Source organism: Lethenteron reissneri, chromosome 26 (genome assembly GCF_015708825.2).
Source record: "Lethenteron reissneri isolate LAM-NWPU_2019-01 chromosome 26, ASM1570882v1, whole genome shotgun sequence".
NCBI classification, from domain to species: domain Eukaryota; kingdom Metazoa; phylum Chordata; class Hyperoartia; order Petromyzontiformes; family Petromyzontidae; genus Lethenteron; species Lethenteron reissneri.
The window spans coordinates 7549264-7574543 of NC_083804.1; the positions used below are offsets into that span (position 1 = coordinate 7549264).

The window sequence follows — 25280 nt, forward strand, 5'->3', positions numbered from 1 at the left end:
CGTGATTTATTATTAATTTTTTATACCCACGTGACTTTACCGAAAGAACCAAAGAGTACAGCTGTGGACGTCTATAATAATCTCCAAGAATCCGTTTGTTTGTTATTAAACTACAATTTTTTTTATTTATTTTACCACCGAAGGCCCACTGAGCTATATATTTATTTTTCAGAAGCAACCTGGCTATAAATTATAGCTCACTGAAGTGGCTTATCGTATGGACATTTATAGCAGCCAAATACTCTCAATGTGGAGGGGAAAACTTGAGGACCCGGAGAAAAATCCATGCTTCCACAGGGAGAACATGCAAACTCCAAATATACAGGCGTCTGGGTCAGGATGGAACCCACCCACCTCCTGTAAACCAGGCGAGGTAGTTAACATCTCTAATTCATAAACTATGTCACGATAATAATAGGCAAGCAGGAAGAAGCAACACGTTGGCAGTGGGTGGTTAACGAGAAACGTTATTTACATAGAAGAGCCCAACAACCTTGGTGCTTTATTCATGAGGTTGTGTACGGTGTCCACGTGTGATACATTTAAATGAGAATCAACACCCTGGTATTCATTGAATTTGACACCTTTAATAGCAGAGCCTCGTAACGTGTTTAATGGTGTTGCAAGGGGCTCCCGTTTAAAAAAATACAGCATTTGGGGCTCATGAATACATACAACATATATAATCATGCGGGCAAAAAGTCTTTGTCACATAGGATGCTGCCAAATATCGCTTATAAAAGCCATTTGCACTTTGGTTTGAACACCATGGACAGGAGACGTGGTGGTGTGTAGGTCTTTTCAGGTCTTTCAGCATAAATAATTATTCTTCCATGAACACACTTTTTTTTTTAAATCAAATTTATGGTATGCAATTAAATGAACGGCGAACCAAGCACGGTAATGAGAAGCGAAGAACGCCCCGTAGGAATTGGGCAGAAATCTGATTAATTGACTCCCAAATTCAAAATGTAGACAATGTGTTTCAGCCCTCGAATAAGAACCGACCCGTCGTTTTACTGCTAAAGCCACACGTTGACTCCATCATAGAGGTTCGAATACGATTTTTAACTGTGTCAACAGCTTGCTAAATCAACAGTTGAGGATATTTTCCTCCAAATAGCCGTGAATATGGTTACAGTATTTGGAGGAGATTATGTCCAAATACCCATGAATATGTATCACCCGGAACGGTCAAATCAGGAGACAGCTGCTGCCATAGTGCCACATCCATATCTAAAAACCTGATCGCTTTGAGTGTACAATTTCCAGCTCATTTTATTCTTGAAAAGAAACAAGAGACCGGTTGCATGTTTACCAGTTTCTCCCCCAAAATATTTAACTCCGCGTTCGTGGGTGTGTTTGTGGAAAATGTGTGCGTCTTTGTCCTGGCTGAGTGTGTGTGCGCGTGTCTTTCTACGCACTTGTCTCGACGTTCGTCTGTATATGTAACATGGGGAGCCAATGTTAATTCGCACGTGTGCTTATGATTGTATGCGAGGGCGCAGGTGTACGTGTACATGCGTTGCGTGCGTGCGCATGTGCACGTGTGTACGCGTGTGTGTAGATTTTTTTTGTGTGTGTTTGAGGGTACGCAAGTGCACGTGTTTTTGTGTGGGTGTATATATTTACACGTGTCTCTGTGTACACACACGTGTGTGTGTGTCTGTGCGTGCTCGAGCGGGTAGCGGTGGCGCAGTGATTAGCACACTACATTGCATTATGACAAGTTCAACTCCTGGCCACAGCTTGACATCACTGGTGATTGATATTCGACCCACCGCTGGCCATTTCCTAGGTCAGCTCAGCCTTATTTTTTTGCAATGCGTAAATGTCAGCGCTGGGGAGACAAAGGCAGCCGAGCGTGGCTCGCTAACAATGCTTACCCTAAGTCTGCATGGCGATGCGGGGAATTTTTGTGTGGTTTCTTTCTCTGTACATGTTTCAGTGATCCTTGCATCAGCTGAGTGGCATGAGCAGGCAGCGTGCGTGGTATTGCAAAATATGTAAAGTGTGAGTGTATACGAAACATTGTCCATCTATATGCATATTAGGGTGACCTGATTTTTTAAAACAGTGGTATTATTACATTATTTTTATATCAGAAAATCTCTGTGTTTAATGCAGAACCACTCTGATTAAATCAGAACATCTGGCCATCCAATAACACATATGTTCCTGTGTGTGTCTTTGTGTGTGTTTGTATGTATGTTCCTTGTGTGTTTGAATCTGTATGTTTTGGTGTGCGTGTGTGTACTATGTGTGTATATGTATGATTGTGTCTCCAATTGCCTCTCTCTTTCCATGTGTGTGTGCGTCTGTCTGCATGCTTGCGTATGCGCATGTCCGCCTCTCTGCATGTTTATCACTGTGTCTGTGTATATGTGTGCATTTGTGTTTGTGCCCGTGTGTGTCTGTGCATATGGTCTGTGTGCATGTTTCTTTGTGTGTCTCTGTACATCTGTGTGTGTGTCTCTGCATGTGCATCTATGCCTGCGTGTCTCTCTCTGTGCACCAGTGTCTCTGTACATCTGTGTTTGTGTCTGCGTGTTTCTCTGCCTGCGTGTCTCTCTCTGTGCGCCTGTGTCTCTGTACATCTGTGTTTGAGTCTGTGTGTGTCTCTGCCTGCGTGTCTCTCTCTGTGCACCGGTGTCTCTGCACATCTGTGTTTGTGTCTGCGTGTTTCTCTGCCTGCGTGTCTCTCTCTCTGTGCGCCAGTGTCTCTGTACATCTGTGTTTGTGTCTGCATGTGTCTCTGCCTGCGTGTCTCTCTCTGTGCGCCTGTGTCTCTGTACATCTGTGTTTGAGTCTGTGTGTGTCTCTGCCTGCGTGTCTCTCTCTGTGCGCCTGTGTCTCTGTACATCTGTGTTTGAGTCTGTGTGTGTCTCTGCCTGCGTGTCTCTCTCTGTGCACCGGTGTCTCTGCACATCTGTGTTTGTGTCTGCGTGTTTCTCTGCCTGCGTGTCTCTCTCTGTGCGCCAGTGTCTCTGTACATCTGTGTTTGTGTCTGCATGTGTCTCTGCCTGCGTGTCTCTCTCTGTGCGCCTGTGTCTCTGTACATCTGTGTTGTGTCTGCATGTGTCTCTGCCTGCGTGTCTCTCTCTGTGCGCCTGTGTCTCTGTACATCTGTGTTTGAGTCTGTGTGTGTCTCTGCATGTGTCTCTGCCTGCGTGTCTCTGTCTGTGCTCCTGCGTCTCTGTGCTCCTGTACGTTCGCATGCGTGGTGCTGCACGTGTCCCTCTCTGCATCCGTCTGTCTGTGCGTCTCCGCGTCCCCGCACACTCGTCGCCTCCACTCGTCCACCCCTTGCTCGCCCAACCGACCCGCTCGCCCACTCGCTCGCCCGCACGCCGCGGGCGCCCGTCAACCCCCAGCTGAGCGAGGTGGAGGTGAACGGGCAGTTTGAGACGGTGTGTGAGTCGGTGTTCAGCGAGGTGGAGGCGCAGGCGGTGGAGGCGCTCGACCTGCCCGGCTGCTTCCGCACGCGCTCGCACAGCTACCTGCGCGCCATCCAGGCGGGGTACGTGCGCGACGAGGACGACGACGCCGCCTCCTCGCTGCAGTCCACCTCGCCGCCGCCGCCGCTGCCGCCCCCCGCCACCGCCACGATCAGCACCATCAAGACCGGTGGGGGTTCCGGCGCGCGATCTCGCGCCCCCCCCCACCCCCCCCCGGCTCTGCTCAGACACCGACGGCGTCCTCTTTCTTCCTGGCTAAGGGTTGCAGGGGATAATTTTGAGCGATGATGATGATGATAATAATGGCATTCGTTTGTTCAGCGCCGTGTCTCACAGACGATGTCGCGAGGCTGTGGCGATGATCGAGTGGAGAGGCGCCGCTGACTTTTGCTTTGTCCACCCCCGAAGGCTACAACAACGATGGTTTAACAAAAAAAAATGTGTTTGGAACCGTTTCGTGAGATGGGATGGGGTCGAAGGTCATGTGACAGAGCAGTCCAGATCGATGGATAGGAGACTCCAAATGCTCTGGCGGACTTGGGAGGAGGGCGGGTGGGGGGGGGAGGTATGGGGTAGGGAGTGTCCAGCAAACTGGAAAAATATTTCTGCACCACGCCCAGTAAACCTCTCCCTATTGCCGTGGATACTCTAGTGATCCGGAATTTATTCTGTGAGAAATCAAGCGCCACGTGCCACCATTCTCCCCGTAGCCACGGCCGCACGTATGGCAGGCGGCATAAGAGTCCGTCCGTTTTAATCGGTGGATCGCGATGCGCGTCGTTATGATCGCCCCATGCTGAACGATGGCACTGCTCCGTCCGTTTCTAAAAGCCATGCAAGGATTCTGCATTGGGGCTTCCGCTTGGTTTGCTTGAAGCCGCCGAAGAAAGAGCAAGGGAGGAGGGCTCGCGTTGCAGCAGAGAGAGACAACGATCGCCACGCATTAATTTTATTTAGAGAGGCATATCGCCGTTGTTTTTAAAGACATCGTACTCACCGCAGAGAACTGTAGCGACATGCCCGAATTCTACGATCGCCGGCGCCAAACTGTGACTCAACATCCTCCCGCATGGCTTCGTGGGAGCCTCAGTACCCATAAAGTTATTTCATTTTAGTTTTTCTTCCAGTCACGATCTGATGGCGTACATGCTGACAATCATATGATCCGAATACAAAGACAGTTGTGGTAGTGGTTATGCTGGTGATGATCATGATTAAGGTGGTGGTGTTATTGATGATGGAAGTGATTGTGTTGATGATGATGATGACAATGGTGGTGATAGTTTTGATTCTGATCGAATTGGTTGTGACGACGGTGGTGTTGGAGGTGATTGTGGCGGTGATGATGATGGCGATCATACTAGAGGTGGTTGTGATGATCATGGTGGTCGAGGTTTGTATCATGAAGATGATGATGATGACGACGGTTGTTGTCATAATGGTGATAGAATTGATAATAATTATCATGATGATGATGACGATGACCATGATTGCGATAACGATGACAGCGTCGCTGCCTGCCCACCGCCCTCCGCAGTCACCATCACCACGTACAAGAAGACCCCGCCGCCCGTGCCTCCTCGCACCACCTCGAAGCCGTTCATCTCCGTCACGGCGCAGAGCAGCACCGAGTCGGCACAGGACGCGTACATGGAGAGCAGACCGCACGCCCACCACCATCACCACCACCACCACCAACCGCACCACCACCACCACCATCAGCAACAACAGCAGCAGCAGCACCAACACCACCAGCAGCAGCAGCAACAGCAGCACCATCACCACCACGCTGTGCACGGACAGCACCAACAAGGACAGCCGCTGCCCCAGACTCAGACGCCGACGCAGAGACAGCCGCAGGCTCAGATGCAGGCCCAGACGCAGATGCAGCCTCGGCAGCTGCACCGGGCCGGCGATCTGAGCTCGCAGACCACCAACTCGTCCTTCAACCAGGACACGGAGGGGCTCAGCAACTCCTCGGAGAGCCTCGACAGCGCCAAGGCCCTCACGGCCGCCATGGACGCGGCGGCCGCTCAGATACACGGGCCCGGGCCCCTGGTGGAACAGAGCCCCACGGTGGAGGAGGAAGACGAGGAGGAAGAAGAAGAGGAGGAAGAGGAGGAGGAGGCAGAGGAAGAAGAGGACGACTCGGAGTCAGAGGAGGAAGAGGAAGAGGAAATAGAGGTCAAGAGGAAGGAAGAGGAGGAAGAGGATGATGATGATGATGATGACGACGACGAGGATGAGGATGACGAGGAGGAGCAGGAGGAGAGGGAGAGGGTTGCACAGACAGAGAGGGAGCGGAAACGGGAGCGGGAGAAAGAGGAAGAGAGGGAGAGGGAACGAGAGCGAGAGAGGGAACGGGAGCAGGAGAGGGAGCAGGAGAGGGAGAGCAAGGAGATGGAGGATGAATGCCGGTGGCCCTTGCAGTGCCCAGCGCAGCGTCGGCAACAGAGCCCCACGGCAGAGCGGGGCCCCATGGTGGAGCGTGGCTCCACGGCGGAGCGGGGCCCCACGGCGGAGCGGGGCTCCACGGCGGAGCGGGGCGCCGCGGCGGAGCGAGGCTCCACGGCGGAGCGAGGCCCCACGGCGGAGCGGGGCTCCACGGCGGAGCGGGGCCCCACGGCGGAGCTGCCGGTGGAGAGGGCAGCGCTGGCGCTGGCGGACGTGTCTGTTGCGGAGGTTGACGAGCGGCGCTCATCCATCGGCATTCAGGTGAGAGACGGCCGCCCACGCCGGCAGCGGCCACAATGCGGCCCCCACTCCGGCCTTGCTTCCGTGGTGTGGACGTTGGGGACAAATGTGAGGCAGTCGGGCCAAGCGGCCCCGCAAGCGCTGCGATCGGGGCACCTGTTTCACATGCAGAAAGGCGCACGTTCAAATTTCTGTTTGGACACGACTCGGCGCACCACATATCTCTGGGGGTTGGTGAAGTGTGGAAATTTGAAAACTGTCCCCCGTCATAAAAATGTGGGGGATTTACACCGTTTCCTACGGGGCCTGTAATAATTCGCCCCCGCCTCGTGATTCAAGTCATCGTCACAGTTTGGCATCATTTGATTCACAAGAATACTTTTTTTGTTGTTGCTGTCAACATTGTGGTCAATGTAGCACATTTAGTGGCTGTAGGGGTCACGCGAACCCATGAACGTACAACTTGTAGCAATTGTAATGTGTTATCACGGCCATGTTTGGATGCATGATGAACCCGTACATCATTCCGTGCCTGTTATATGTCTGTATGTTGAACGCCAACCGTGTTAATCGAAGGTGCGGTGCCGGATGTTTTCCTGGGCGACGCGGTGATTGTGGCTCAGGCTTGTTGTGCGTCCGTGGTTGCCTGCCGATGAGCGACACCAATTCGTTAGGCTGTTGACTTCATTGTTGTGCCTCAGGTGGACAGCCCGGCAAAGTCCTCCGACTCGTCGGTCGAGGTGAAGAAGGTCAGCCGCTTCCAATCCATCGGCATCCAGGTGGAGGATGAGAAGAGGTGAACATTCCGGCTCGGAGCGTATAGGAACCTGACTCTCGTGAAACGATTGGAATTCATGAATCGTCCTAATGCGGCCACGTCTCAAAGAGATGTGCCGCTTGAAGGCGACATGCAACATCGAGATGATTTGAAGGGATTTAAAAAAAGTATCATAATTATTATAATGTTCTATGTTTATCCAAGAAATACACATTTTCAGAAGGATCCTGTATTGGGATATTTGGCCAATTCCACACAGACGGGTTCACGAGCCCACTTGGCCTAACAGCCAAACTAAAACAATGCATTGCAGAGGCTTAGGAGTCATGAGAAAATTCTCCCAAAGAGTTCGGTCGGCATTGCTGCCTTGATAATAAACGTTGGCGAGATGTTAACTACCTCGCCTGATGAACAGGAGGTCGTGGGTTCGATCCTGACCCTGACGTCTACATATTTGGAGTTTGCATGTTCTCTCCGTGATCGCGTGGAATTTTCTCTGGGTCCTCCTGTTTTTCCCTCCACATTTAGAATCAATACACGTTATACATTTCCACGTGATAAGCCACTTCGTTGAGCTATCATTTGTGGTCAGGTCCCTTCTCAAAAAGAGCTGTATAGCCCAGGGGGCCTTCTTACCCGGTCAAATACAATTAAACAACCGCACCGTGTTCACGTGCAACATGTACTTCCAGCTCCTGGCCACCTCGCAGGCTGAGCCGGCATCCCCTCTCCGCCCCCAGGTTCCACCACCGCTTCGCGCGCTCCAACAGCATCTCGGCGAGCGTGCAGGCGAACCTGTACGAGGGTGACACGCCGGCGCCGGCCCCCGGCGGCCTGGACCGCGTCCACTCTTACCGCGGCCTCAAGCCGCCCCCCCCTCCCCCTCCCCCACGCCGCAGCTCCGACTCCGACGCCCTCGCCGCCTCCACCTCCGCCTCGGCTTCCGCCGCCGCCGCCGCCGCCGTGGCCGCGGCCGCCGAAGCCGCGGTGGCGGCGGCGGCCGCCGTCGCCGCGCACCCGCACGTGACGCGCGGCTACGCCACCACCGGCACCGCGGCCCACGGCTCGCCTGGGCCGCCCCCCCCGAGCCTGGCCACCGCCGGGCCTGAGCCGGCGCGACCGAACCACCACCACCACTACCACGGCGGCAGCCCCCGCTTCGCGCAGATCCAGCGGCAGGCGGAGGTGGAGCTGGACGACAGCCTGGCAGATTTCGACCCGGCGGGGCTACCGCCCCCCGAGCCGTGGATGCCCAACGACGCGATGGGGCCATCGCCCGTGCCGCTGCCCTTCATGCTGCCACCGCCTCCGCCACCGCCTCCGCCTCCGCCGCCGCCGCCGCCGCCACCGCCGCCGCCGCCGCCGGTGCCGCCCCCCCCGCACCATCTGTCCCGGCACGACGGGCCGTGGTTTGCTCGGTTGCTGCGCGCGGAGCGGGAGCGCATGGAGGGGTGGTGCTACCAGATGGAGCGAGAAGCCCGCGAGAATGAGCTCCCGCAGGAAGGTGGGTGGAGCGCTCGTGCTGCTGCTGCTGCTGCTGGTGGTGCTCGTGGTGTTTTTGCCCACAAGAATGCCACCCGTCCATCCCCGTGACACTTTTTTCCGCCACATATTTAGGGCTCCACATGACGGGCCTGGGTCAGCCGTTCAGTGCGTCCGTCGAACTTTCCCTTCGACTGTGTTTTGTTCTGTCAGACTTTTCCATCTCCCCCCCACCCCTCACCTCTCTTTCTCTCTCCAAGCTGTTTTGGAGGTGTCATTCTTGAATGAATATATCTTCTACCCTTAAGTCTTGCTCTGCTAGTGAATAATGAGGGATTGTGGGTATGGTAAATCGGGTGGCAGGGATGGGCACTTGGAGCCCGCCTCAATAAGCCTACTCTGCTCATGCCCGTGGTCCTGCGGGGATCACTAAATGTAGTCAATGAGAAGACTCCTGTGGATGGAGGCATTTGCTCATACAAAACAGTTTTAACCGAGGTACGATACCTCATGTTCTTGTGGTGGTGGAAGGTGGCAGTCCTGGTTCTGGTGGCGGAGGTGGGGAGCAGTGGCACAGTGGTTAGCCCCCTGAATTACGAACTCGACGACCCGAGTTCTATTTCCGCTCCACAGCCAACGCCAGTGACGGTTATCTGAACCGGTCCTGGGCCTCCCCTAAGTCGACTCGGCCTCAAATTAGTATGGTTTAGGTGGTGAGGATGTTTGTTTGTTGAACTTCATTCGCACCGTACATAGCCAACCGTGCTCATTGGAGGTGCGGGGAATCGACAACAAACTAAACACAAGAAGAAGTTGTAAAGACATGAGTTTAGGAGTGGTGCTGTCTGTCTGTGGTGGTTGGTGGTGGTGGTGGTGGTGGTGCTGTGGTTGTAATGGTGGCAGTGGTTGTGGCTGTGCTGTGGTTATGATGTTGGCAGTGGTTGTGGTGGTGCTGTGGCTGCGATGTTGGTAGTGGTCGTGGTGGTGCTGTGGTTGTGATTGGTTGTGGTGGTGCTGTGGTTCTGATGGTGGCAGTGGTTGTGGTGGTGCTGTGGTTGTGATGTTGGTAGTGGTTGTGGTGGTGCTGTGGTTGTGATGGTGGCAGTGGTTGTGGTGGTGCTGTGGTTCTGATGGTGGCAGTGGTTGTGGTGGTGCTGTGGTTGTGATGTTGGTAGTGGTTGTGGTGGTGCTGTGGTTGTGATGTTGGTAGTGGTTGTGGGTGGTGCTGTGGTTGTGATGGTGGCAGTGGTTGTGGTGGTGCTGCCTGTAGTTGTGTTGCACGGTGGCGGCAGTCGTCATTATTCCACTTTAGCAACAAAGATCACCTGTGTCGCATTCGATGAAAGTGAAATGAGTGGCACAGAAACACTTTGACGTGATTGCACATGGACACGATGACGAGGCTTCAATAGAGGGGACTCATTCATTAGTCCTCTATTGAAGCAAAACATGCAATTATCATCGCCATGCTATTGTTTACCTGGCTGGATGCTGGACTCGCAAATCAGGCATTGAGCCAGCCCATCGCATCTCAAGAGTTAAAAAAATTCAATAACTTTGTCGGGAAGTCAACAACAGACCTCCTCCTGCGAGTGACGTGTTGGTGTGTGTGAGTAGGCTGCATCCAGCCGTGGATAGAGCACGGCTGAGGATGATGATGCCGGCCCACCCATACTGGACATGTGGTGTGAAACAGAGCTTCACGCTTATCAGATTCCTCCGGTCTAAACAAAGATTCTGATGAGACCGATGAAGGGACGTGGTCGTTGTTTTAACTCCGGCTCCTTGCCCCTCCGGCAGTGCTCGGCAAGATCGCCAACGCGGTGGGCAGCGCCCACGAGCTCATGACGGAGAAGTTCCAGCAGTTCCACGAGCTGTGTTACCAGTGCACGGTGAGCCGCTGCCGCTACATCGCACACACACAGTCTCACCAGCAGGGGCGGGAGAGGCCACAGCACGTGGGCGGCACGCGACCCCGTGACCTCCGTTTCACTCGGCCGACCGTTTCGAAAATGGACGGCAAACGCTCGCCGTGTGTCACTGCAGCTGTTTTTCAGCCTCACGAATGGGTACCAGAATGGGAGAATTGTGTCGACCCGACAACACAACGTTTCAATGTATATCCCGTTCAGTCACTTCTTCTTCATCGATTAAAATAGATGATTGCACTCGCGCTACATGCGTAGAATGCCGCTCGCGAGAAACGATGATGTTTTTTACGCAGATTGTTTTCAAATTATGTGACAATTGTCACGTTTAGCCGAATGGAGTGGAACAAAAAATCGTACAAATGAGACGGAGCAATAAAAAAAGAGAGAAGCAACGCAATCAATACGGCAAAAGCAAGACAAGAAATAATATGTTCAAACACCAAACACTGATTGGCCAACACCAGTTTCAAAGACAATGCATACATTATCAGAGCATGTTTGTGTGCATGTTCACCACAAGTACGTGTGGTTAATGCAGACTTGATTCCTTGCAAAAGGTAACTATTTGGTGTTTGAACATCTTAACACCTCCTGTTTTATTGCCAGAAAGGGTAACACCTATTCTTATTTTTCATACTTTGATACTTGAAAAAAGGTTCCATGATAAGAAATAACCAATTTTTCCTCAAATCGCATCCCAACCCAGATTCCGTGATGATAATCACGGAGTCTCTATGGCCAATGGTGGCGGTGGTGGTGGTGATGGGGGAGATGGAAATCTTATACGCCCACTGATTGTACAGCTGCACGTTCATCCGTCGGCATTTGCTCGTTACGCGGTCGGCGCTATTCCTTCATTCCGTTGTGCCACAGTTTATTTGCGTTGCGAGCAAGGGCTTTCGCAGGCGGCCTCTCGCTCGCCGGTGCCTCGGGAGGAGGATTGCGTGACTCAAAACCCCTTGGGCAAAGAATTTTTATCTTCATTGCGGCTAATTGCGCATCAAACGGCGGAGACAAAATAAGGGCCAAACGCAAATGGGACGCGAGGTCCCGACCGTGGCGGTTGCGGTGAGGATGTTTCCGATCGTCTGGGCGCATGATTAGCATAAACTGAGACGCCACCGCAATGTGACCATAAATCACTGCCGCACTCTCGTTTGCCGCTCGGGATGCAAGTGTGCGGAGTGGGGGGGGGAGAATGGGGACCGTGAATGGGTTAACAAAAGCTGCCGTCAGGATTAAGATGAATTAAGTGAGCTGGCTGCTGCTGCGGATTGCTCTTTCACGCAACCTAAGCCTGAAAAGTTTGTGGAATCTCTCCCTTTATATCATCAGTGGGGATGGAATTGCAGCTGTCTTCATGGTTTTTTTTAGTGGTCAGTGTTATAAGGTTAGGGTTACAGGCTATAGTGACTTCAGATTGGCCAATCACTGGTATTTTTGTTAAACAACAAAAATATGTTTTATCAAATGTTATCCTGTTTGTAGTATCATTGTCACATCGCAAATGAAAAATCAGTTAGGCTCTCTCGCAGAGCACTGCAACCCTTCGTTTAAAAGAATGGCCCATAGAAGCGGATTTCACAGAGCTACTTCTAAGTTCCCTTCAAAAATCCACGCGACCACGGGGGGGTTGTGGGTTTGATCCCGACCCTGATGCCTGTAAATTTGGAGTTTGCATGTTTTCCCCGTGGTCGTTGAGCTATCATTTGTGGTCAGGTCGCTTATGAAAAAGAGCTATGTAGCTCAGTGGGCCTTACCTGGTAAAAGAATAATAATAATAATAATACAAATATATGTATTTTTTAAAATATATAAATAGGTCAGGATCGAACCCACCACCTCCTGTATACCAGGCGAGGTAGTTAATATCTCACCACCCTGGCGCCCCCGATCTTTGGCAAGAAGGAGGTTTCCCCACCGCTGTGTTTATCTAATCGCATCAACTGCCCCTCCTCTGGGGGCCTCCCACTTCGTGTCCGCGGCTGCCCCCAGGACCCTGGCGCGGATGCGTGGGCTACGTCGCAGGAGATGGCACGCTTCTGGGAAACGCTGCAGCTCTCCATCGAGGAGATCAGCCTCAAGTTCGACGAGCTGCTGCAGCTCCGAGCCAACGACTGGAAAGCGGCCGAGAACGGCGACCGCAAGGCGAGTACCCGTGCCGCGGCTGGTCGTGGGGACGGTAGTTGAGGGAGGGGGGGGTGTGGGGTTCGTGCAATTATCCGCAGGGTTGAATTTGTACTATTTGTTTGGCTTTGTCCACGATTTGATTGCAGTTACGTTGTCAGCATCCAACCTATAAACAAATCACCTGCGGTGCGCCTGGTCTCGTATTGGAGGCGCCTGGATAGGGCTTAGATGAGTGACCACCTCCAATTAGCAAGGATTGACTACGTACAGTGCGAAAAAAAAGTTAAACATACACACAAACTGGTGTCCTAGGCTGCTGCTGCTGCGTGGCTACAGTGTGGGCAGGGGACACTGCAGCAGAATCCATTGCTGTGATCTTCTCTGTGCTCTGGCGTCTTTGCTCCTCATCTTCACCAATGTTGTAAAAACACCCCGACGTGACGTGGAAAGGCACTCGTCCAGCAGTGGCTTGAGAGAAGGGCTGGAGATGCACATCGGCATCATGTCCTGAGAATTCTCACAGGAGTCGATGCGTCACCGCGTGTCTCAGAAAGCGTCCCGCAGAGGGAGATATCGTAGAACTGCTTCCGAGATCACTTTGAATCTACACACGCGGCGATGCACTTACCACATGCCTGGAATAGGGAATAATTTTTTCCCAAGGTGGTCAAATTGCAATTTGTTTCATTCTCAGAGGTGAAATGTTTCCATGTTGTGTGAAAACCCCAATTTATTTTGATGGGTTTGCTCATGCCGTCTTCGGTGAGCATGCTTAGACCATCAACTCGGTACACTTGAGAGCCTTGTGTCATCACATTTCAATCTGTGTAAGTCTTTGGGTCTTTATTCTAGTCTCTATGTCTCTATGTGAGTCTGTGGGTCTCTGTATAACTCAATGAGTCTCTATATTAGCTATTGTTGACTAGGCTGATACCTCGAAAATCGCTACACTTGAGAACCTATTTTAATCACAGGCAGGTGAATCTCATATTCGAATCCATTGTCCTCGTGTTTCACCTTGTGTTTTGTTGAAAGTTGTACGTATGTGTACATTTTCTGCAGGTAGTATGGGTTGACTATTTCCAAGTCCAGATCAGGAATCGACTCAGTCCGTCAGTCTTCCAAGGCTGATAAAATAATTAACAATCTCGTAAAAGTCAACAGTGATTGTCCTATCATAAAATTTAACAGGAATATATAATCGTAAACATAAAATAAGCATCACTGCCCCCAGTTCATTTGATAAATATAGCTGTGTAATCATCACGATCCATGGGCAGATAGCCGTATGTGTCCACAGCACATTTCATCACATTTTTCTACTTTCCTCTGTCTTGTGCCAATATTCTCAAGTAGTGTCACATCTTCCTTGCACCAAGCTCTTATGCCGTCAAGCCTTCTCTGTTAGGTCTTCCTTTTTTTCCGGCTCATTCCATTTTTCCAAAACAACGCACTTTTCATTTTCCTATTGTTGCCCATCCCACATCTGTGTCCGAAAAGTGCCAGTTTCCCGCTCATCACTGCCAATATTTATTCTGTATATGTATCATTATATATGCTATATTTAATCTTTGTATTATTCCTCTGCTGTTCAGCGAGAGCAGGACGACAGGAGGGTGGCCCCAACCGCCCAGGCAGACAAGAGGGCACCGTCTCCCCTGGAAGAGTCCAAGTCGTCCCGGAGCTCCTCGCCGCCGCTGCCGCCCCTGCACATGCTACCGCCGCCGCTGATGGTGGAGGAGCGGCGCGCCGCTTTCTTCCGCGAGGAGCGGAAGGTGCCGCCTCCGGTGCCCAAGAAACCACCCAAGGGCTCGTTGCCGTCCTTCCCCTGCCGGCAGCGATCTGTGGACTTCGACAGCCGGCCGCGGGGCTGGCTGGAGGGCGCCGAGGGCCCGCTGGGCGCCGGGGGCGTGGCGGCGGCGGCGGACCGCGCCGCGCGCATGGAGAAGGCCAGCAGCGTGGAGGCTTCGTTCATGCCTGAGGCCCAGACGCGGCTTTAGACCAGAGTGTGGGCTCATGCCAGTCTGTAGAATGGCGTGTGGCCCTAGTTCGGACTGTTGCTGGGGGCTGGCTTTAGGCCGGAGTGTGGGCACAGGGTAGTTTATAGGCTTGGAGTATGAGCTCATGGCAGGCCTATCGCCTGGCTCCAGTTCAGGCGATAGGCCAAAGTGTGGGCCCAGACTCAGTTGTAAGCTGGGGTGTGGCCCCAGGCTAAGCCGTTGGCTTAAGTGGAGTAAATGAGCTCTGGCAGACAGTCATGGGCGACGGCTTCCTGGGACACTACTATGGGATGTGAAGTTGACATTTGAGTTCTATTCTTTTCGGTTTTCCTTTTCTGTACTTGGGCTATAACTAAAATGGTTGTTCACAATCACTATGCTTCTCTCCATTATCTTCACCCATTGTACTTATCTACTCGTAAGCGTGTCTGTTTGGTTGTTGTTCTTCTCAGTTCTTTATTTGTGCCAAACTTTCCTGCTGACGAACAGAGGCCATCTCCTAGCCCCAATGTTGTAGGTTAGGAAGCAGAAAAATCTGCCACACAAAAATTTACACTGAACAAAAAAACGTCCCTAAAACAACGCTCCTTTAAACCAAACCGCGTTGCTGAGCAGTGTTGGCGAAATCTCGTTTTCTAAGCCTTTTATTGGTGCCAACGGGAAGCAGGGCTTGGCAAACAGTGGCTCCAATCCCACGCCTCGTGACACATTTATTCATAACCACACGGCCATACCCGGCGCTGAAGCTGGGCCACGGGCAGGCGTCCGTTTGCGAACAGTACAGGGTATTCATGAACCTCCGCTATCGAGGGGACAATCTTGCGCAGAACGTGCGACCCATCGCTCTGCCGCCGCTGTGCCCACACGCACTCTGGGCCCAAAGTGTTTTGTGAAGGCCTTTTCGCACCCTGGAGTAACCATCTTTGCATTTTTCGTACGGTAGTTATCAACCCCCCCCCCGCCCCCCCCACTAATAGCCATGAGAAAAACATAATGAAAAGCCCTGTACCATATCATGCACGCATTCTTTCAGGCCATATTGCATTTCAATTCACATTAACGGCAAGAGGACCACATCGCCTCACTACAGGGGAATTTAACGTGAAAGTTACGCAAAGTCACACAAAACGCCAGAGCACAAATGTAAATGCAGACATTTCTGAGCAGTTCGGTGGGGGGGGGGGCACCAAGGCCCACTACCCAACCATCCCCCACACCCCACCTCCAAGGCTTACAACTCCAATAGAGCGAGTTTGTTTTGACCCAATGTGTGTTTTTTAGGAGGTTCCCTCCATCCACAAGTATAAGACGACCCGGCGGGAGGGTGAGCGATGCGGGGGGTGGGGGCGGGGGTTGTATAAGTTGGGACCCCGCAATTCGCCAGGCTCGCCCTCCGCACGCGTATCGTGCACTCGCCACCACGGTGTGCGGTGTCACGGCCGGTCGGTGCTGGTGGTGGCGACACGGTGTGCTGGGCAGGCCACCAACCCCCCACGCTGGGGGTAGCTCAGATGTTTAAACACTCTGAGAGCGCGCGAACACTTGGGGCACACACTGCGGCGGTGCGGCACTGCCTGCCCCAAGAGGGTGCCGTGGGGGCGAGATGTTAACTACCTCGCCTGGTATACAGGAGGTCATGGGCTCGATCCCTACGCTGATGCCTGTTGTATATTTGGAGTTTGCATGTTCTTGGTCACGTGGGTTTTTCTCCGGGTCCTCCGGTTTATTATTTCCCCTCTGCATTTAGAAACATGCGTTTAGAGCGTTTGTCTGCTATAAATTTTCACATGATCAGTCAGGTCACTTCTGAAAACAGCTACGTAGCTCAGCGGGCCTTACCTGGTAATATAAAAAAATAAGTTTAAATAAAAAATAAACAGTTTAAAGCAACTCAAACCATGCACGCAAACATTCGCGGTGCATACATGTGTGGGTAGATATGCAAGCATGTCCATAAGCACAGCCGTCGACATTCTGACACATCAATATTCCTCGTAAATATGGGCTAGCGTCATGCCTGGCCACGTTTGTTGCTCCAGTACTGATGTTCAACTGCATTAGGTACCTATTTAAGTCGGAATCGACATTGGGAAAGCCAAGGACAGGTTCAGATAACACTTAATGCCACTGATTTTATCTTTCACCTGGAGTCGAACCCCATGTTATTCGGGTTCATAGTGCGTTGTGTGAACCTCTGCACCAGAGCTTCGCACATACACACGCATTTCATATACAAAGTCAAAGATCCCCCCCCATACAGCCTTCAACAGGCCGTTGGGGCAGGTGTTGTTAGCGATCACCTTTGAAGACCCACACAGAACACAAGGGGGCGGGTGGCAAACACCACACCCAACCGCCTTTGTCTCCCTGGTGCTGATGTTTACACACCGCAAAAGGTACAAATTTAAGGCTGAGTCGACCTAGGGGAGGTGCAGGATCGGCTCATTCATACAAAAAACAAAGATCCCCCATATAGCCTTAACAGACTTGGGGAAAGTGCTGTTAGCGAGCATCTATGAAGGCCGGAACACTACACGAGGGGGTGGGTGGCCAACACCACGCCCGACCGCCTTTGTCTCCCTAGTGGCGACGTTTATACACCGCACCAAGTACCCATTTGAGGCTGAGTCGACCTAGGAGAGGCCCAGGACCGGTACAGATAATCGTCACCGGTGTTGGCCGTGAGCGGGAATCAAACTCGGCTCGCCGGGTTTGTAGAGCAGCGCGCAAATCACTTCACTACCGCACACGCATCAAAACACACACTATACATAGTTATACACACACACACAGAAGCATATTGCACAATTGAATGAATCCATGCCACCAGCGCCTGGGTTTTGTATTCACAGTGGGTGTTGAAATGGGGCTACACCTATGGCGTGATTACCCACGGTCCCGCCGTTAAGTTTAATGTTTTTTTGACATTCTACAAAGTGCCATATGTACTCTTGCCATCTAATATGTATATAATCTCGTAATATACATACATGAAATATACATATATACAGTATATATATGAAGCAAAAAAAAACAAGCCACCACCACTACCAGAGATAGCTACATGCTCAATATTGTCCTTTGTTATGCGATACGAAACAGACGATTGCGGCCAATGCCATTACGTAACATCGACGGCAATAATCGTCACCACAATGTTGACAAGGACGGTGGCGATGCTAACGGCAATTCTCTAAATGTTTTGACCTGCACGCACGCCCATGAACCCACCATATTAGTGTGTAGCCTGTACTCTGGGTCAGGGATGTGGGGTAAAAGTGACTCACACGATGTATTTTCCCCCCTCCCCACGTCTTTTTTTTGTTGTTGCAGAACTGCGTACGCCCGTGTATTATAATACCAATAAAGTATGAACTTTGTGAGTGTAGAGGCGAACGGGACTGGCAAAGACAGACGGACGGGTGGATGGGCGATTAGGCAGTTGTGTGTGCGTATGCCTCTTCTAGATTTTGAAATGGGGACCTAGGACTTTGAACTTGCATGGTTCTACTATCGTGAAGTTCGTGACTCGTTCCGGCTTTTTGCGCTTAGAAAACCCTCCTCCCGTGATGTGTACCGCACCATCGCGTCGCGGTAACGTCTGTATTTAATGAGCGCTGAGCTGTCAATCACACGCACACATTTACACACACACATTTACACACACACACGCACACATTTACACACGCACACGTTTACACACACACACATTTACACACACACACGCACACATTTACACACACACACGCGCGCACAAATATGCATACGTACACGCACGCACACCCAGGCACAGCGCTTTATGATTCAATTTAATTTATTACTCGAAAGTAAGACTATATTTATTTAAAATATATTTTGATGTAGTGCTCAGTTTACTTGAAATCAAGTTCGGTTGGTTTTATTCTGGGAGGTTGGGGTGGTTCAGTATCATGCCTCATATCAGTAAGCGTGCGTTTGATTTCATATCTTATAATATTTGCTGGTAAAATGAATACGTAAATAAAAAGAATGAAAGGTTTGGACGCTCTGGTGAGACTTAATGTGTTTTGCACTTGAGTGGTCTGTGAGAGTCATCCCACAAAAGATCTGTCAATGCCCGGACCCCCCGAGATATAATTATGTAAAGTAATAAAATATTTAAAAATACTTTTTTTAAAAGAACGCTTTAATGAAATGTACTGTCCGAGCTGCCCCTGCCCCTGCCCCCTTCCCCCATCGCCCCTCCCCTCCTTCCACATCCCCCGCCCCTGGCCGTGGCTCCCCGAGGCTTGCCGTGACGTCAGGGACCGTGGTGATTTACAGGCAACGTGAGTTGAGCGTGGACAATTAGAGCCGTTAAAACGATTGTTTAAAAATATATAATTAAAATTTTATGATAGAATATAGTATTGTCATCAGTATGACATAGCTATACCAAGTTTTGCAGTCGATACGACATTGGGAATACGGTTGAAATTGAGTTACAAGATTTTTGGATGCAACACATACAATAAGTTAAATAAAAGCGTGTTTAAAGTTTTAAAATACATATTTTGGATTTTTTTTATAATAGAATATCGTGTTGTCATCAGTATGACATACCTATACGAAGTTTGCAGTCGATAGCTCATTGGGAAGTGTGTAAAAATTGAGTTACAAGATTTATTTTTTGAGGATACAACAGACGAATTGAGTTAAATAAAAGCGTGAAATAAAAAATGCACCTCTGCGATTGACAGATGCGACATCCACGACGTCCCGTTGGTCTCCCGAGTCTCTGGAAACTATGAAATATCTCACGAGCGTTTATTTTGTTCACGACATCAGCGAGAGAAAAAAAAATGCGTGTGTCGATAAGAGTGTTTATCAACGTGTTTCGTTTATCCATGACACAGTTTTTTTTTGGGTTAAATCGCGTAAATATATAAATGTGTCGTTAAACCCGCCACCACCCGACACAGCCAATTAGTAATGTTTTGGCACGTAAACAGAACGTGGCCAATTCGTTACTAGTACAGCAACACCGGTGTGTTGGAGAGTTGTAATTCCTGGCGAGAAAGCCGGTTAGATTTGATGAAGCTAGTTGCCATTACTGGCGAAACGTCGGACTCAAATTGTAAATGTTGTGGATTTGCTCTCCAACACACCGGCGTGCTGCACTAATAACGAATTGGCATGCTCTGTTTACGTGAAAAAACATGACTAATTGGCTGTGTCGGGTGGTGGCGGGTTTAACGACACACATTTATATATGCATGCGATCTAACCCCCAAAAAAACATGTATTATGGATGATATTGGTCGCGAAAGCCGCCTACTGTGTGTTAAACCGCGTTTCGTTTAGCCAAAGATTTTCATGAGTTGATGAAAGTCAAGCGTAACGACGACGACGAGGATGACGACGACGACGACGATGACTCGCTACTCACACCAAAGACCAAAGCGCGACTCATCATCGCGAAGCAGTTGACTTCATAGGCGGGGACGCAGATGGCGATCACTGAACGGCGGACTGGAAGTGGAAAATCGGCGAAATGTACAGGACATGGCACTGAGCTCAACGATTGGCTGACCTGGTAATATTGGAAAGGGCACCATCACGTCTGCATTGAATGACTAAATAGTGGACCAAATGATTTACTCCAGTTAACACGTGTCACATCAACAATCTTGCCAGTTTATTACTGCTTCGGTCTGCCGTTTAGCAGTGTGGCACGACGTTTTTTTTGCTGGTGATTACAACCGGCATCGTCCGGCAGTTTCCAGACGATACGATTCGGGAGCGTGTCAGGTGGGGAGAGGAGGGTCTAACGGTGCAGATCTTACGCAATCTGACCCCACGTCAATTTACAAATCGTAACATTTGGTCACGGAAGCCTCCGTGCTAAATTCACCGCAGGCCCACGTCTCAACTCATCAGTCCAGGATGTTCACCGATGACCTTGATGTACACGCACACGCACGCGGTCAAATTCCCCTTTGAGCCTGTTTTGCATTGCATCGTGCAACTCTTCATTCTTTGAGTGGCCGTTATGCGCTTCGACGGCGAGGGCGATTTCATAATAATGCATTTTATTTATATAGCGCTTTTCCCACGCTCGAAGCACTGAACAGTAAAAAGTATTCAATATTATACATACTAAAACAAACTATGTGCGTGAAGAAAAAAAAACAATGTGCGTATGTATAAAACATCAGAACAGCATTGGAGAGCATTCAAGGGACAGGATATACCAGGTGGGAGAGTAGAGGAGGGAATTGAAGCCAGATTTTTAAGACCCTTTTGAACATATTCTTAGGCTTTTTCGGTAAAGTCACGTAGGTAAAACATTAAAAAAGTAAAATAAAATAAAAATCACGACGTTTCGGGGGCAACACAAGCTTTTGAACAGTTTTTTAATTGAGATTTGAAGGTTGAGATTGACTCAGCGGATCTGATCTCAACGGTCAGTGATGTTCCATCGCCTTAGGGGCAACTGAGGAGAAGGCCCTATCACCCAGTGGAGCGGAGGTTGGTGGGAGGCACAACGAGTTCCGTGGGGCGTCAGAGGATCTTCAACGTCCCAGCCGTTCACCTCCGCGGGGTTTGTTATGTGGCCGAAGTTGTTCTTGGTTCGAATTCCGCGGCGTCCGCTTTGCGCCGCACGTCCAGCGGCGATGCTCGGCCCCGGAGCATAAAGCAACATCACGGCAAAGGGGGGTGGGGTGGTGATGGGGGGGAGCTGATTCATTCAGTCATTCATTTATTCACTCACTGCAGGCAGACCCAGACATCACACCACCTTCCATAAATTAACAATACAGAGCGCTGTTAGCGAGCACGCACGAAGGCCGGCACGGTACGCGAGGGGGTGGGTGGCCGTTCACCACGCCCGGCCCGCCTTTGTCTCCCCAGTGGCGATGTTTACACACCGCACCAGGTACTCATTTGAGGCTGAGTCGACCTAGGGGAGGCCCAGGACCGGTTCAGATAATCGTCACCGGTGTTGGCCGTGAGCGGGAATCGAACTCGGGTCGCCGGGTTCGTAGTGCAGCACGCTAACCACGAGACCGATACACACAAAGACACAAGGTTCTGTCTCACCACTATTTAAAATATATATATCATATATTGTATATAACTTAAACATATAGCATGATAATAAAGACATAAATATGGAAAGCAATGAAATGCATATCCGTCCGCCTTATCTGCCTTCTGGACCAATATTTTCCCATTGAATTCATGAGTGTTTTGTCTTTATTGCTAATCATAGCGGGTGATGGATATTCGATGGTGATCAATGTTTCCACGTTTCCGTGGCAGGGCCCAGAAACACCCATCGTGTTAGGGCGCGACACTCTGCATATATAATACCACATTCAAATCCATTAGCCTGCGAGCCTTCCCGCATCAACGCGTCCAGCGGTGCGGTGACGTTCCCACTGCGTTATATTGTCTGACTCCACCGTCGTTTTCATATCGTCACGGATCACGTTTGTGTACCGCCGCTGCTGGATGAGGTCCCCCGCACACCGTGCATTTCCGTGAGGGGTGATTTCAGAACCGGCCCTAGACCTTTGGGGGCCCTAAGCAAAATTTGGTTGGAGGCCCCTTTGATGTATGATTGTTTTCACCCACTAGCTAGCAGTGACTCTAGGGGGCCCTCTGCTGGCCACGGGGCCCTTTGCAATTGCAAGGGTCGCTTAATGGCTGGGCCGGCTCTGGGTGATTTGACCGTGCCTCGCCACGCTGATCAACGCGGGTTGGTGAAGGTGGGGGAGCATAGGACGTCGAGGCATAGTACAGTACAACAATTGGTGTTTCTCCCACTACCCTCTGCTGGTTGACAACACCTGAATTTAACACGGAGGCTTTCTCGACCAATATTATTCATAATATAGGTTTTTGGGTCAGATCGCGTTATTTATAAATGTGTGTATATCTGATTCATTGTTTATGTGGCAGATGCTATATTGGACAGACGGGACGCAACATCAGCGTAAGATTAAAAGAACACTAAAGAAACATTAAATTATCTCAAACACAGCTGTCGGCAGTGATAGAGCATGCTTGTCAACAAGAACACTCAATTGATTTTGATAACGTTGAAGTGTTGTGTAAAACTAATTATTACCGGCCAAGACTAATTAGAGAATCCATTGAAATTGAGAGAAACAGAAATAACTTAAATCGCTCTGACAGCTACAGGCTTAGTGCGGCCTGGAAGCGTATTATACAGGTAGGAACAATGTTCCACACTGCCCACCAGGGATTTATTGTCTGTCTGTGTGTCTGACCATCTGTCTGTTTGTTTGTCGTGCATAAATAAATATATAACATAAACAGCTCTTTGATTGGTGGAAACCTATTCCGGGTACGGAGAGGGGAGGTGCCTAAGGGAGGAGGTTCAGGGGAGGGGCCTAAGGGAGGGGGGGCGATAGTTAAGCGGGCTGTCTGCCTGGCTACCTAAAGTCAAGTTATTTTTCTACATACAGGTAGGAACAACAGGTTCCACACTGCCCACCAGGGATTATTTGTCTGTCTGTCGTGCATCTTATTCGCTGCGTTAACTCTCCCATGCCACTCGACGCCATCTTGATGCCAGTCCTTTCCCACCCCACCACCTCTGTGCTCTCTCCCTCCCCCACCGATGGTGCTTCAAACAATGGCGAATAGGCTTCAACGTAAATATAAGTCTTCTATAAACAATGGCGAATAGGCTTCAACGTAAATATTAAGTCTTCTATTAAGAGTCTTCAAGGCGGTACGTGACTCCACAGATATTTGCTTTATCACTAAAAACACCATGAGTATATTGATACGCTTTTTTCTCGTATCTCTTGACGCAGAATAAGCTGCCTATGCACATATAATATCGTATTGTAAGTTAGAGTACTGGCGAAGCGTACTCAGTGTTTTGTATCTCCTGCACTTTTATTATCGATTTGTACCGTTTGCTTATGGAATATTGTATTGATTCCTAAGTCATGGAATCTATAATCTTCTACTTTTTGAGTACTTGATCAAACTGCTTGGCGCATGGCACGCATTTTTACAGACGCATCTTGCAATGTCATTGTTCTGATCATTATAGATACAATATAAACAATATAATAAACGTACACCACTTGGTCAAGCCACGGCTAGATGAAGGCCTAACCACGCCATGTCAGTCATTGAGCTTGTTTTGACCATATTTCACTCCGGTCATTGTGGGTGTGCTGAAGATTGGTAATGGTTTTTTTAATAAGCTTTTGTGCATGCAATTATCGCAACACCCTTAAAAATTCAATGAACATCCCTAACTGGACATGTGTGCATGGTGGCAATGGCTGCCTGTGGCCATGTTTACGATTCAACTGGAGCCCCCCCCCCCACTCCCAGCACACTTTCCAGTTTTTCAATTAATTGTGATAGATTTACAGTCATTATTTCATTATTATTATTTTTCATTTTGACCATCTCTATTTTAATTCATACAGTTATTTTTGGTTACTTTACTTTCTCCTCAATGCAACATTGCAAAAATGCAAGTAGAGTTTTAATTAGGCTTGGCCAAGACACATCGTGACTTAAAGGGATAATAGCAAGTGGACAGAACTTGGGATGGAATGTCAACCGATGGAGAAAACACGTGTGAGAAAATAACCACCACAGAGATGAAGCAATGAGATCATATCATGCGCATGAGCTGGGTGGATCACAAGATCATGAGGGATGGTGACAATATCGGGGAAAATATTGGGGAACCTTTTCTCCCAGCAGTATATTGAGCATGGCTGATGATGATGATGAACATTGGCATGTAATGTACATGCATTGTAAATAATCTAATCTCACGTGACTTGTTTATTTGTCAGGAGCATAATCAATTTCAGTTGATGAATTTATTTTACGTGCCTACTCAACGTTTTGGGTAGTTGCTACATTTGTGGGTAAGACACGAGGTTGCCATTTCTTAATTTGAAAAAAATAGATTTGGCATTTCTTATTTATAAATTATTCTGACATGTTACATACATCGTGAGTGTGAAAATGGATAATTGACAGTATTTTATTATAATACAGCTATTATTGACAGTATTTGAATCTTATACAGGGAGCGATTTTACCCCCCCGAGCCTTCAATATTGACATCTTGATAAGGGCCAGCCACATCAACGGGGAACGCCATTTGTTTCTTCCAAGACGGTCCTGTCGAGGTGCAACGCCCGCAGGTGACCTTTCTCGACTGCGGCGTCTACGCCCTGCTCAACATCATGCACCTGGTGCGCCATCACGACAACATCGTGGCCGTTCAAAGACCAGGTCAGGTGGATTGGCGCGCGTGGTACACGCAGGAGGTGGCGTCACAGCACAGGCGCAACCTGCTGCAGCAGCAGCATGAACTTTAAGACCTACAGCAATAAATCAACAATCATCATCAGATGCAATAGTAACAGCTACAACCTCCAACATGACTACGGTATCCAACACGGATCGCACGAATGCGCTGTCCAACCAAGTTCCTACCTGCCCACTCCGAAGGAACGTGTTGTTATATATTTATTTATGCACGACAAACAAACAGACAGATGGTCAGACACACAGACAGACAATAAATCCCTGGTGGGCAGTGTGGAACATGGTTCCTACCTGTATAATACGCTTCCAGGCCGCACTAAGCCTGTAGCTGTCAGAGCGATTTAAGTTATTTCTGTTTCTCTCAATTTCAATGGATTCTCTAATTAGTCTTGGCCGGTAATAATTAGTTTTACACAACACTTCAACGTTATCAAAATCAATTGAGTGTCCTTGTTGACAAGCATGCTCTATCACTGCCGACAGCTGTGTTTGAGCTAATTTA

The 25280-nt window shown here is 49.8% G+C and overlaps 1 protein-coding gene across 1 annotated transcript in view; it reads left to right on the plus strand.

Annotated features, from left to right (window-relative positions):
- The window catches only part of LOC133347581 (uncharacterized), a 40670-nt gene extending 22180 nt beyond the window's left edge, over positions 1-18490 (plus strand). The window contains exons 5-11 of the mRNA XM_061559968.1: positions 3375-3627; positions 4996-6173; positions 6854-6948; positions 7671-8434; positions 10213-10304; positions 12339-12491; positions 14069-18490. Of these exons, the coding sequence (XP_061415952.1) occupies positions 3375-3627; positions 4996-6173; positions 6854-6948; positions 7671-8434; positions 10213-10304; positions 12339-12491; positions 14069-14473 (2940 nt within the window). The 3' untranslated portion in view covers positions 14474-18490. The remainder of the gene's footprint in view (positions 1-3374; positions 3628-4995; positions 6174-6853; positions 6949-7670; positions 8435-10212; positions 10305-12338; positions 12492-14068) is intronic.
- The last annotated feature ends 6790 nt before the right edge of the window (positions 18491-25280 follow it).